The following is a 14740-nucleotide window of genomic DNA, read 5'->3' on the forward strand; positions in this document are numbered from 1 at the left end:
AACTTATTGAACAGATATGTCAACAGTTCCATTTTTTTCTCATTTCGTTGTCTGTCAATAATCTTTTTTGCCTACAACAACATGAAGACAATTGCTGGCCTGTGATGTCTTTAAATGCTAACCTGAATATAGTAGAGCAATGATTATTGTGATAAAGTGTCTCCTTCGTAATCATATGCTGACATGATGAAACATTGTATCTGGAATTCTACCTTTTTCCTCAAAACAAGGATCATTGTGTTACCAGTAAAATTTAGCCTACCTGCAAATGCACGCACTAATGGAAATAATAGAGCCAGAAAAATACAAGCACGGATGTAGAATTGATTTATTGTAGGAGAAGTGGTCACGTGGTCAACACACTCCTTTTTCCTGGTACCCAAGGATACGTCGAGGGGTCATATATATATATATATATATATATATATATATATATATATATATATTATATATTATATACACCTGTATAACAAAATGATTGTATGTGGAAAAATCGATCCGCATGAAAGGAGACCTAAAGATAATTTTTAGCTCACCTGAGCCAAAGGCTCAAGTGAGCTATTGCGATCGCCCTTCGTCCGGCGTCCGTCGTGCGTCGTGCGTCGTGCGTCGTGCGTCGTCCGTCGTGCGTCGTGCGTCGTGCGTAAACTTTTTCATTTTCATCTTCTTCTTGAAAACCCCAAGACCGATTTTCATCAAACTTGGCAGGTAGCATCCCTAGGGGGTTAGGAACTCAATTTGTTAAAATGGGCACCATGCCCCACCCAGGGGGGCCCCAGGGGGGCCCAAACCCCCCAAAATTAAGGAATCTGTAAAAATCTTCTTCTCTAGAACCAGAAGTGATAGAGCTAAGTTAATACTATGAGTTAGTACATTGATGACTGTAGTTTCAAGTTTGTTCATGGCAGAATCAGAGGTGCCCCCCTTGGGACCCAGGGGAGGGGGGTGGGGAAGGGTTCTAATGGGGCCTAAATTGTACATTTTCATCTTCTTCTTGAGAACCCCATGACCCATTTTCACCAAACTTGGCAGGTAGCATCCCTAGGGGGTTAGGATCTCAATTTGTTAAAATGGGCACCATGCCCCACCCAGGGGGCCCCCAGGGGTCCCAAACCCCTCAAATGAAGGAATCTTTATAAATCTTTTCTAGAATCAGAAGTTATAGAGCTGAGATAATACTATGAGTGAGTCCATTAATGACTGTAGTTTCAAGTTTGTTCATAGGAGATCCAGGGGTGCCCCTCTTGGGTGGGAAGGGGGGGGGGTGGTTGGAAGAGTCCAAATGGGGGCCTGAATTGTACATTTTCATCTTCTTCCTGAAAATCTCATGATGGATTTTTGTCAAACTTGGCAGGTAGCATCCCTAGGGGGTCAGGATCTCAATTTATCAAAATGGGCACCATGCCCCACCCAGAGGGCCCCAGGGGCCCCCAATCCCCCCAAATTAAGGAATCTTAAAAAAATTGGGCCCTTATTGTACATTTTCATCTTCTACTTGAGAATGCCTGGTCAAATTTTGGTAGAGCTGTGAATAATTTAGATTAGTGACTGCGTGAAAGGTGAACTTGTGATACTCGGGTGAGCGCTAGACCCGCGGGTCTCTTGTTTGACTTCTGCTCGTGAACATTTATTAATTGGTTAATGGGTTTGTGAGTATGAGGAATAGGTTTTTTTTTTTTTAATCACAGCAAATCACAATGAATAAGGATAAAGACATAGCAGTTTCACATAAAAATGCATAATTGAATGTTCAAGGAAGCAGAACAAAAGAAGAAAACATGCATAAATTCTACACGGGTGAACTTATTAAGCAAGTGGTATTGTATTGAAATGACATTGCTACATTACTGGAATATGTGAGTCTCTATGTCGTCATCCTTGTAAGCGTATTAGGTTTTGGGTTTTTCGAAGTGCATTTATCTGCTCAAGGATCATAATTCAAATTCCATAATTCTATACATGGCACCATCAACTTACCTATACAACATGATGTGGAATTATATAGATCGTCTTGAACGTCCATTTAATCATTGTTCCATCCCACCGTGTCACGCAATATTGCAAATTGCGAACTGATACATCCTTATTAGATGTATTAAGGTTTTTTTTTTCGAAGTATTCGTTTATATGCTGAAGGACCACAATAAATCCCACAAATCTCTACCTACCTGCCACTTTATCTACAACATGATGTAGAATTATACAGTTTTATTGAAATTGTCTGGAATGCCCCTTTGATTATCATTGTTACATCCCACCGTAAATCACGGTATTGTATTGCAAATTGCGGACAGATACATCCTTGCACTCGGAAACATACTCTATAAGTGGCTTCCTGACACTGTGGCGTTTGTTTGTTTGTTTGCCTGTTTGTTTGTTTTTCTATACAAGGTCGCTGAAAGACACTTGAACGCTTTCCTCGAAAACGGAAGGAATTTCAGTTTACAGACATTGACTTCCTCTATCACGAAACTGAGAGACAAATTGACACCCACTGCATGTCCTGATTCAAATATCATATTAGTATGAAAAAAGTCTTCTTTTTATACTGAAAATAACTTTGGACCCGCGGAATCGATTCACATCATGTTTTGATTTAATTCACCCCTGTCGAGTGTGCCTCGATTACAAGCTTAGCTGTTATACTGTGGTTTGGTGAAATAATGTAGACGACGTAAACTGTTTAAATTAATGAATATTTTTGTGTCGACTTGTTTCTATTGCAACTGATAAACAAATTGCCTTACATAGACGTAAGCAATCAGTGCTAATAATCGATGCTTATTATTATAATATCGATGTAGGGTAATTTGTCTATCAGACGTAAAGTGCGTAAACGTGTTATTTGACAATTGCAATTCTAAACCATGTTCTTCTTATTCTTAGTTAATAGACTAAAATAAAGGGAAACCGAATGGCCGAAGTTTCATCAAAATGACGAGTGAAATAAGAATGTTACGGGACCTCAAAAGTTCCACATGTTTCAACAAATCTGTGATATGAGTCGCAATCACATACGCCAATAAAATTGTGGCGGTTTTATCACCTCACACCTCTCCCATTTGTTTATAAGGACATCAAATTATCAATTTGTCCAGAGTCTCTTCTGGGCAGCGTCACATGAAACTTGTCAGTCACTGACAAAGCACCCTTTTCTCTAAAGCTACTGAAATCCTTGCATCTGATTGGCTGAGAGCAAATTTATCAGTGAAAATCATTGACAAACATTCGATGAAATGCCCCCTCCCTCGGGGAGGAGGAGGAGGAGGAGGAGGAGGCAGAATGAATTCTGAAGATGTTTTGCTGTCTACCGCTAGAAGATGATCGCCAGATGTGAGTTTGTAGACGCCGTAACATGCGTCGATATGCGTACATACACTTAAAAGAGAAGTCGCAATGCCCTATCAAGATGTGCTTATTTCTGGTCGAGAATCCACAATGTACTTGTCGACAAAAAGCTGTTACAAAATCTTGTTGGTTCTCGGATGATTGCAAATGCTACAGCTCATGAAAAAGAGGAATACTCTTGTCATTCGCATCGATTTGAAGTCTCTCACAATTTTTGATTTGTCAAAAACTTTAAAGATGTTGTCGATGCGAAGCACGTCTAACATTCTTTAAGAAATTAGAATGTCTCTTGTGTTTACATTTTCTTGTACTTACTGGAGATTCTACATCAGCACAGATATAAATAAGAGATATTAAAACCTATTCTATGAGAGACTATGATAAATAATTATTATGTACATACATCCTTTTCACCTCCTAATTGTCTGATTCCATGAAATGTTTTACTACGACAAAATCATACTCGGAACGTAATGCAGTTGTTTGCAATGTTTATACAGATTGTTTTGATAAAGATGATCTTTTTTTGACAAAATAAAGGTATTTATATATTTACAATTTAGGTGATATCATAATTATTCAATGTGTTCGTGTGTGTTCCAGGTTGTATGTCTGTCGGTATTCGTCAGTTTTACAAGACTATTTTTTTGCGACTTGTGTGAAATAAGTTGCTTCTTCCACTCAATATTAACCATTGATACATTTTATACGATCAGTATAGTCTATTGCAGTAGGTGGTATGTTATGTATCAATGACAGTGTGTAGGCGTGTGGCATATAATTATATCCGTTATTATACGTCCGTTGAATGCTTCACCTTTTCGAACTATATATATATATATATATATATATATATATATATATATATATATATGTATATATTATATGTATATATATATATATGTGTGTGTGTGTGGGTGTGTGTGTGTGCGCGCGTATGTGTGTGATAAAAACATTTCTATCATGATATTTCCGTCAAGATTCAACTATAAAACTAACAAGTGACACGCAAGTGACACACATTTTTGCATAAACAAAAATATGCAAGATTTATTAGGTGAAAAACAGTGTTATGTATGCTAGAAGGAGGAGGAGAATGCCCCTTCTCATACTTCTGGGGGGGGGGGGGAAGGGGGGAGGGGGGAGTCTAGGTATCCCTATCGCTCTGCAATTGTTGCGTCGCCTCCCAAGGTACAATCTTGCTCTGGAATTCGCACCAAGTAGCTCCATGAGACTGAAAACACACTTTGATATTTATAGCAGAAAATGTTCGCACTATTCGGGAGTTTATGGCTCAGCGGATGACTGTTCGACAATGTTGCCCAATGACTGGGTCTTGGTTAAACGGCATGCGTATGTGATATGTTGGCATTAATGTGGGCTTGGGAAAGCCCCCATTAGTTATAAAGGTGCAACCTTCTGTCATAGGTTTGAATGTCTGTATCTTTGAAGGCAGCAGGCACGTTCAATCAAACGATTTAGTTTGCTGAGTTATGTCCCTTATTATAAGAACAACCCAACGATTAGCTTTTGTATTGATTTGCCCAGTTGGACATAACATTAGTTGAAATAATTTGATGATATCGTCTGACAAACATTCTGTGCCAATTTTTTTTTTCATTCACTCACGATGTGTACAATCCTTATATGTACAATACAATACAATATATTACAATACAATACAATACAATACAATACAATACAATACAATGCAATATAATACAATACAATACAATACAATGCAATACAATACAATACAATACAATGTAATACAATACAATACAATACAATACAATACAATACAATATAATACAATACAATTACATTCATATAGCGCTCTTTAATACAAACTATTTAGTTTTAGCGCTTTACACCACACCATCGTGTATACCTGACAATGCTGGGTTCATTATATTACCGGGACCTTTAAGAGAAAGCAATGGGTATCATACGAAGGGAAAACAAAGGCTAAGTAACTAGTGTAGTTATTGTCTTGTCGTTGTTCATCATCATCATGATCATGCTACTACTACAAAGGCTTACTATCGTTATTATCTTCATCATTGTAATTGTTATAAGAATGGAGGGTTATAACAATGAATTCAGGCTAGTCCAATCTTTTTCACTTGGTGTTCATGATTGCATATCGACCATTCAATCATATTCACGGAGAGTAATAGCAAAAACACACAGAAAACAAAACAGAACAAAACAAAGCAAAGCAAAACAAAACGCCTTTAATTGTCTGATCTCATTTTCATTCATCATTATCATAATTCATGTATAGCACACCTGTATTGTGATTATTATATCGAACTTATTGCTACAATCAGTTGTTAGTTAGAATATCCGCCGAGTATAACAAAAGATAGGACAAAGGTCTCCCGCTTTTTCTCCATTCATCCGCGCCTCATCTTCGCTTCTTTTCTTCTTCTTTTTTTTCAACTTGAACTCACGTACAGCAAAATATCTTTTGATGTTGAGAATGCCCGGGGATTTCCCGCCGTCAATTACGAACGCCATTTTGTGTTTTAGGTATACTTGGCAGCCGACACGAGATCGCACTTTGTTGACCGTTGATATACTCAGTGTTCCTCTCGATAGCAGTTTCTATCGACCAACCTGTTATGAGAGGCCTTGGTGAGTATTGTTAAGGTAAGTAGCTATATCCTAGGACTCCTAAGGAGGTATACCGAGGTTGAAATAGACGCAGAAAGTCTCTTCTTTTAAGTGCAGTCAAGGACTTAATGTTTGCTTGTGTACAGCGTAAAATGATATACCCTACAATTATTTGTCGTCGTGATTGTAAATACAGAGGGGTCGCGGAACCGGGGGGGGGGGGGGGGGGGGGGGAGGCTGCAACCCCTTTCCCCAAACACACACACATTGGTTTACACACATATACCGTACGTGACGAAATATCATTTCGATCATGATCTTGGCTGATATAGCTATTGCCGCTGTCACTAAAGGTACAAGGTTTTATGACACAATGACTAAATGCAGTAGAAAATTTAGGTAAAGATTTCTTTTTTAATTTTTTAGTGTAGGTTGATGGGAGAATTGTGATTGGATGACATATATCATTACGGGAGACCTCTAGATGATTTTATAGACTTGCATTTGAACACCTATAAATCGGTCATACTGGGTACAGAGTTACAAGACTTACAGTGATCGGGATGGGGAATAAGAATGTTTTCAAAATTCATAACAAATTGCAGTGAACAAAGATGACGACATAACAGCTTAAGAATGCATGAGTGGAGGCTCAGGGAAGCAGAACAAAAGAAAAAAAGTATACATGAACTTTAAAATGGCGAACTTGATAAGCAAGAGGCATTGCAATGGAAATACGTTGCTATACATTACTGGAATATGAGCGCTATGTAATCATCCTTGTTCAGTGTATAGTGTTTTGAGTTTCTCAGGATATTGGTTTATCTTCTCAAGGACCACAATAAATCCCACAAATATATGCATGGCACTATCGATTTATGTACTACATGATGTGAAATCATAACATTTTCTTATTGTCATTAAACTTGCATAATGTGGTTGTGACTTATTTGGCCGTTTTGTGACAACCTTTCAAACTTTGAAGTCCATAACTGTTTATTTCATGCCCGAAAGGGAGGAAACGTCTAACCTTCTGCGTTTTTGATTTTACTTTATACTTATAAAAGTTAACGAGGATTTAATCTTACATGGAGTGAAGTTGCCCATTAGATCCACAAGAGTGTCTTATGCCTTCGTGAAAAGCTCGTGTCAAGACGATCCGTATATACGCCATCACAAATTGTAAAGGTTTTTTTTTTTTTTTTTCCTCTGAAACCTGAATAAATACATAGCCAGCTGGTGTGAGTGTGTATACTCTGGTAGGACATTTACTTCCACCAACAATAGACTGCCACCTGTCACGAAGCAATATTGATTATCATCTATTACTACCAATTTATGCATACATAAATTACGATTTTGAGCTAGGACCTTGAAGGGCCCAGTCATTAACATAATTATGTTGGAACTCGAGGAATGGTCCAATGCCATGTATAATGAATTAATTAGCATGCACAGAACTGCTCCGAACAGATTTTCTTATACGAACTTTTCACTATCACACAAAACAGAATAAGACGGATATGGTGATAAATACTCGATATCACTGCTCTGTTGACAGACACAGCGGACTGCGTTTTATAGCATTTTGGACAAAAATGGCGGCTGCTGGTCGTCGTTTATGGGACAAAGACGTTCTGAACCTGGAGGGAGTAAGCAATAATTCCAAGCTCATGTGTTTGATGGGAGAAAGTGAGTTGATAATCAAAGATGGAAGTGATCAGTCTTTGAAAGTCGCGAATCTGGCAATGATAGACCAGGCCACCCCGCTGCAAGCGAGGAATTTTTGCGATCAGGAGAATATCGTCGATATCGATATTGTCAGCTGCTCGTTACTCCCGGACGGACGGATTGTTGGTGGCACTTCAAATGGGCGAATCATGGTCCGTGATTCAAATTGGTCGCTTGTGACGTCATTTTCTGTAAGTAAAGATATTGCCGTCGCCGTGACGACGGACGGACGGATTCAGTCAGCAGTGGTCGGGTCATCGGACGTGGTCATGTTACAACCAAATGGGGACAAAATAGACGGGGGCTTTCCCGTTGGAGATAGACGGATCCGCAGTCTGCATGCCCTCGGAAATGGGATTACTGCCATCAAAGTTTCGGACGGTCGTGGCCCTGATGTTTACCTCTACAGTGAGAACAAAGGCCACTTGACGAGCGGTTTGTGGGAGAATATGGACGTAATTGACGTTGCTGCAAGTTTTCAAGGAGATACCTTGTATGTGCTTATCAGAGACATACAGCAAGGAATATGTACTATCGACATGATCGATAAATGGTCAGTGCCATATCGCAGGGTTTTAATCGCGAAATTCAAAGCCTCCGGGCCTGTGGATGATCTGTCCATTTGTAGTCTCAATTCAAACGGAGTTCTTGTCCACGATTGTGGAAGACTACTAGTTTTCCGGCAACCTCAAATCTAGACTATAATATGATGTATGAATTAGTTTTGTAAGAGCCACTGATTAATGAAGAAACCTCGACTCTGCTTGGATATTAATTAACAATCCGTATCTTGTAGTTCGCTGAATGAAAGTGGTCGGTGCAAATGAGAATGTATAGCATATAGATGGGTGTGGAAGATATCTTTTATCGTAGGTTCTTTTATCAGTTTATCGTGTACCTATATTAGTGAGTCTTTATGCTTGTGATAAGTCAAAGAATCAATACGATGTGCGTACTTGTCTGAATGTATATTCTTGTCATCAGGTCAGTTTTATTGAATAGAGTATATCTAGAGAGTAGAGTCGGACGAACAAAATAATAGAAGTTTCATCACGGTCAGACCTAAGATTGAAGAGAGTTATGGAATTGTAAAATGTCGTAGCCTTTCACTAAATGATAATTTTGGTCGCACCCACACACAAGAATAAGCAGAGTCGGTGTTATCATCACCTCATTTTGATCATTCATAATTTTTTGTACATAAACGACTTTCCCTAAAAAAAAAGAGCTCATATATTTGTTTTTCTTGAACCTGTAAAGTACGTTTTGTTTTCGTGACGCAGGAACATCGACTACATTCATTATGCAAATCAGATGACGTGATGATGTCGTCATACCATAGGTCTACTTGGCATAAATTTATCCTCGACTATTTCTGATTGCCAAAGCTACTGCCATGGAAATTTAATATATGACAAATAACTATCAAATAGATTAATATCAAAGTTTTTATTCCAATGAAATATTTTACACTAATACGATTGCATGTGCTCAGATACACTTACGGCATTGGTTGAGATCTGATCTTTCCTTTTTAAATCATATATGAGTCTGATGACGTGTAGGTATGTTATCACCCGTCGCAACGGTACCTTGATGCAGTCACAGACATCATATCCAAGAAAATTGCAAAATTAGGGAAATTTGATTGAAAGTATGAAATTTGCTCATTGTTCCAAACTCGACAGTCTGATATTTTTGCTGCCTTCCCTCCGAATTCCAAAGTCTTAAATTGAAATTAAAAAAGAGAAATTGTTCGGTTTTATGAAGGATGTTTCACTGCTGGTGTGTGATGATTATTATGAATAGTTCTCAAGGTCATTATCCCTACGTCACAACGTTTACGCGTGATCTACATTATTTGTCGTGTATACAACCTTGAACTAAAAAAATGTTAATGTATTACAGTTCGGGCATTCTTAAAACTCGCATGTCTTTCAAAAGAAATGTGATATTTGATAGATGAATATATGTTTCCTGCTTATCTCAGTATTTAAGAAGCAATATATATTTATATATATATTTTTCTTTTCTTTTCTTAAAAAAAAAAAACCAAATTGTGAATTGATGTCACTGATTTTATGATTTTGATGCCCGTATAAACATTTCAGGCATACTTTGTCTGAATTGAATTCAAATGTTAAATGGATATTGGGTTATTACACTATACGAAGTGATAACATTTATCAACCTAAATCTCGATTGAACACTCTGTTGCAATCTCTAGGAAATGAACTGCTCCATAAAAGCACTGAATAATCAATCCGATTCGGGAAACCTTGTTCAATCTACTCTTTTCATCAAAAGAGTCGCCGTACTTGATGATTGTACATTTTACAATCTCCAACAGGGGTTCACATTGTATCGTTTGTGTATGTCTGTGCACACGGATTTACATGTGAGTGTGATGGTCATAAACGACTTACGTTAACTAATATATCGTCTTTTTTAAAATCATTTTAGTACTTCATATTCCTTGCCTTGATTTATGCAGGAGCCCTGATTTATGTATAGTCGAATTAACGACATCATAAAAATCATAATAGTGTGGTATGTCGGGAAATGTTGTGTTTGAAGGTCTCATCCTACCGCATGTGTGACTGCAACTATAGACTCTAATGTGGACTTCTCAAACCATTTGTGATTTGATTGTCATATTCTTATTTTCTATACTCTTCCTGTCGGATCCTGGTGTGATTGATTATATTTGAAAGCCTCATTTAAAGTCTGGTTAAGCCAATAGTACCAAATGGTATCAAATCAATCTTCACAGACTTTGGCAGCTTTAGTAGCAATGAAATATAATGTGTGCATGTGTTTTGATAACTCTATAATATATATACATATATATATAACACATATATATAATATATGACAGTGTTGACTCGCAGAGCTGCCACAAAGTTGAAATCTGAACACACACACACAATATATTTACATGTAGTATATATTGTGTGTTCAGATTTCAACTTTGTGGCAGCTCTGCGAGTCAACACTTTGTCATACGCAGATCAACATAGAAAATAGAATAAAAAACTCAACAAGTAACACACCGTATACGTCCAATCACCAGTCTCGTCTTTAATGCAAAGTTTATCAGAAAGTGAAAAGTTGAACAATTCAAACAAAGAACAAAACAAACAGGGACCGATGTAGAACTGTTAAAGGAAATGTTCTTTTGTGGCACGACAATTAGGAACGCGCCATAAAAACAAACCTTATCTCATGATGGCGATGTTGCATTACAACCAAGAAGATATGATAATCAAAAATTAAAAACAAAAGCAGCATGACAGTTACATTACAACTATGTGACAAACTGCACAAGAAGGTATAAGGAAACAATCTTAGTGTCTACAGTGATTATTCTTCATCCAAATCAATGGCAAAATTTAATTCCTCACAAACTTGAAACGCAATGAAACAAATTGAGTGAAGGAGATGGCTTCACCGCCGCTCAGAGGCAAGGGTGCTCGTACATGTTGAGCACCTCAGTGGCAGATAGCTGTCGTCCGAAGATCTTAACTTCGTCTATGAGGCCGTAGAAGAACTCGCCTGCCATGGGCGGCCCAGCCTGACCGATGGTGACCGGACTGTTTCGAATCAGGATCGGACCGACCCTGGTCAGCGGAGTCTGCGCCTGGCCGTTAAGATAATACCAAAGGGTGGAGCCATCATACGTCATAACCACGTGATTCCAAGTGTTCTGAGCAGCGACGAGCTGGCTGTAGTCCCACGTACTGCTCGAAGTCGGCGTGATGATGCCACCTCCAAGCATTTGCCCGCTGTTCTCCCGCCCCATCCGTATCTCCCAGCTGCCGCCCGTGTGGTAGCCGTTGTTGACGATGCCCTGGTAGTTGCCCCACTGGCCCGTTCGGCGGAACCACACGCTGACGCTGAATTGGGTCCCCCATGCGTAATTGCGCAGTGAGTCCACGGTTACCTTGGAGCTCCCGCTGAAGGAAGCTGCCTTGCCGCACTTCCCGGCAGAGGAGTAGGCCACCTGTTGACTGCCACCATTGACGCCATCATGATCGTTGCCCGAACTGTCGGTGAGGTCGTCCTCAAAGGGGAAATAGGCTGCACGTAACAAACACGAGTAATAATAAGCGAATCATGGGCAGCTGTATTGGCGATTCAACGAGTGATGATATTCCAAAATTCGTTATTCCGAAACGCATAAATTCCCTAATACCTAGAGGTTCGTTAATCCGAAGATGAAAAAAGTTCCGTTAATCTAAATATTTGCGGCGTTATATTCCGAAGGTTCGTCATTCCGAAGGTTTAATACTCCAAAAATGAAGGAAGGTTTCTTAATTCGAAAATGTAAAGATGGTGCGCACTATCAAACCTTCGGAATAACAAACCTTATTTCATTGTCGGATTAACGAACCTTCGGAATAACGACATGTAACCGTTCAATACGTTCCGTCTCCTTTCCGCAAGAAATCTGTCCTCTTTTTCTCATGTCGGCATCTTCATAGATAGGAATCTCCCTAATCTCTCGGAAATGCACATTTTCTGTAATTGACATGATTTCCTATCATAATCTCTCATGAAGGCCTATAATTTTCTTTAAAAATGAGATTTAATAGATCATAATCATTGTGTGATGATTGAGTGAAAGACTGAGTTGTGTCCCTCATAGCAGTATACAGGTCGTCCTCATAATACTCAGTGCACACACTTCACCCTACGTGTCCTGTGTGACGACGAAGGAGGACAAAATTAATACCATGCATGCATTTTCAGGAGACGCTATTAAAGGTCATGTTTACCATTGGGAGTAGTGATTTTAAAGATGTTCGAGTTTTCACATTTGATGCATTGTGTAGGTCAATTGTATCACAAAACATCGTACCATATAAAAATTTTGCAAAAAAAAAAGCCTGAAATACACTATGTATGAGGAGATATCACTGTTTTTCTCACAAAATCATCACTGTATAGACGGCGTTAGTCTGGAAACAATTTTATTTTAACTATTTCTCACATTTGTATGCTTAACATTGATTATACTGATTAACTTTTTCTATTGGTTGTTTCTATCCCTAACTCACTGTGTATTATAGAACTATATATTATTTCACAGCACTAAAGCTGGGTTTTTGTTTAATCTGCAAATGGTAAACAATGCATTTAATGTAGGCCTACTAAACAGTAAAGCTTGCGTATCATATACCATTACCATACACGTACAATACATGAGTACGTTTCTATATGCAGGAGCGGATCCAGGAATTCCGTAAAGGGGAGGCGCCTTTACAAAATTAAAGGGGGCGTACGCACCCCTCCATTTTTCCTTTTTATTTCTTTTGTTTTAACCAAAGATAAAGAGGGGGCGCGCGCCCGGTGCGCCCCTCCCCTCTGGATCCGCCACTGCGGGAAATGCCTACCTATGAGACAGTCATTGGGACAATATGGAGTGAAGCAAGCTGTGGTAGGCTGGACTGTTCTTGATATGGGACTGCCAATCATCAGCAGTCCAATCCACAGAGCTTGGTGCAAGACTAGCCTGTGGGTGAGAATGGGAGACGTTCCATTTCTTCAAAAACAAATTTCAGCACAGATTTTGAATCACAATTTAGAAAATACACTGTAAAAGAAGAAGCTGGGTCTTTAATTTATGGACGAACGCCAGAAAAGAAGTTTTCGACTGCAAGCCGCTGTAGTATGCACGCCAAGTGGAAGTGCGGCCTGAACAACGCTGTTCGTTTGGTTTCGCTTATAGTGCTATTATATTTTGCTCATTTTTACAAACCAAGAAACCAAGAAAAACATACACACAAAACGATATTATGATCAACAACAACAACATCAACAATAATGATGATGATAGAAATAATGATGATAATATTAATAATAATAATACTGATGATAACTTTAATGATGATAATGATATCAATATCAATAATAATAACGATAATCATAATCATCATCATAATAATGATAATAATAACAGCCTCACACTTCGATAGTCTATGAAAGATTTATTTGATCCCCCACCAGGAAAAGGATTGACCTTCACTATATTCGCTTTGATTAAACAACAGCACTAAATCTCAAAAATTCTAGATGAAATAGTGGAAATTTGGAGAACGGTGATAGATATTGGCCTATACACGCCGCTATTTGAAATATGACATCAGATCATAAAATCTACGAAGAAGTATACCATCATATACTATATTGATATAAAATCAAATTCTTCACACTCTTACCTCATTTTTTAGCAAACGGTTTATCAAGAATTCAAGTAAACAGACTGGACAAATCCTTCTGGAGAATAGTGGTCGCTTTGGAAGCAATGAGCTCGGAAGGCAGAATTGTGAATAATATATCCTTCTGTATACAGTATACCGTCAATGGAAGTGTGAAAAGCCCCTCCCCCTTCCTGTTATTATGGGTAATTCAGCCAATCAGTAGCTGACAACTTGTAACTCCTATTTAGCACTCGTGACGGTGTTTTACACAGGGAAACCGACTGAGGGGGGATACACCCCAACTGACAAATTATCCTTTTGCTTTCCGAGATGATGCAATCTCCTATTGAAAATGCATGGATGCCAAGTTCCCGGAAGCAAAGGGTTAAGGTATGCCTCTCTTCACAAAAGTAGCAACAACAGCGTGATCAAAACACAAACAATGATAACCCCTATATTAAAAAGTGCCAAAGAAAATTAACCCAAATGTGTTGACCTCGAGTCTGTCGATCAGTTGTCAGTTGAAGTGTCACACTTGAGTTTAAACTAGGATATCATCTTGTTTAATTAAATTATTATCTTTAACCCGTATAATTTCCATCAACAACCTTTCAAGTGCAATGAACTTCACTCTTACAGGATTTAAGAAATCAGATACATTCTTTCCTTTTGGATGTGAACCTGCCTACCATCTGACCATGAGTCAGTGAGCCTGGTCTGTTGAAGGTCATCTAAAAGCGAAAGCTAGGCCACTAGAAGGTCATCTAAAAGCGAAAGCTAGGCCACTAGAAGGTCATCTAAAAGCGAAAGCTAGGCCACTAGAAGGTCATCTAAAAGCG

The 14740-nt window shown here is 38.6% G+C and overlaps 1 protein-coding gene across 1 annotated transcript; it reads right to left on the reverse strand.

The window, feature by feature from the left end:
* Positions 1 to 11155: 11155 nt before the first annotated feature.
* Positions 11156 to 13993, reverse strand: LOC139743950 (uncharacterized). The gene is made up of 3 exons (XM_071654418.1): positions 13920 to 13993; positions 13095 to 13213; positions 11156 to 11778 (listed from the first exon to the last, which is right to left on the reverse strand). Exons 1-3 carry the CDS (start codon positions 13922 to 13924, stop codon positions 11156 to 11158), a joined length of 747 nt encoding a protein of 248 aa, XP_071510519.1. The 5' UTR covers positions 13925 to 13993.
* Between the last annotated feature and the right edge of the window lie 747 nt (positions 13994 to 14740).

This window comes from Diadema antillarum, unplaced genomic scaffold, assembly GCF_040938485.1.
Source record: "Diadema antillarum isolate AM-2024a unplaced genomic scaffold, OU_Dant_1.0 seq00001124_RagTag, whole genome shotgun sequence".
NCBI classification, from domain to species: Eukaryota; Metazoa; Echinodermata; class Echinoidea; order Diadematoida; family Diadematidae; genus Diadema; species Diadema antillarum.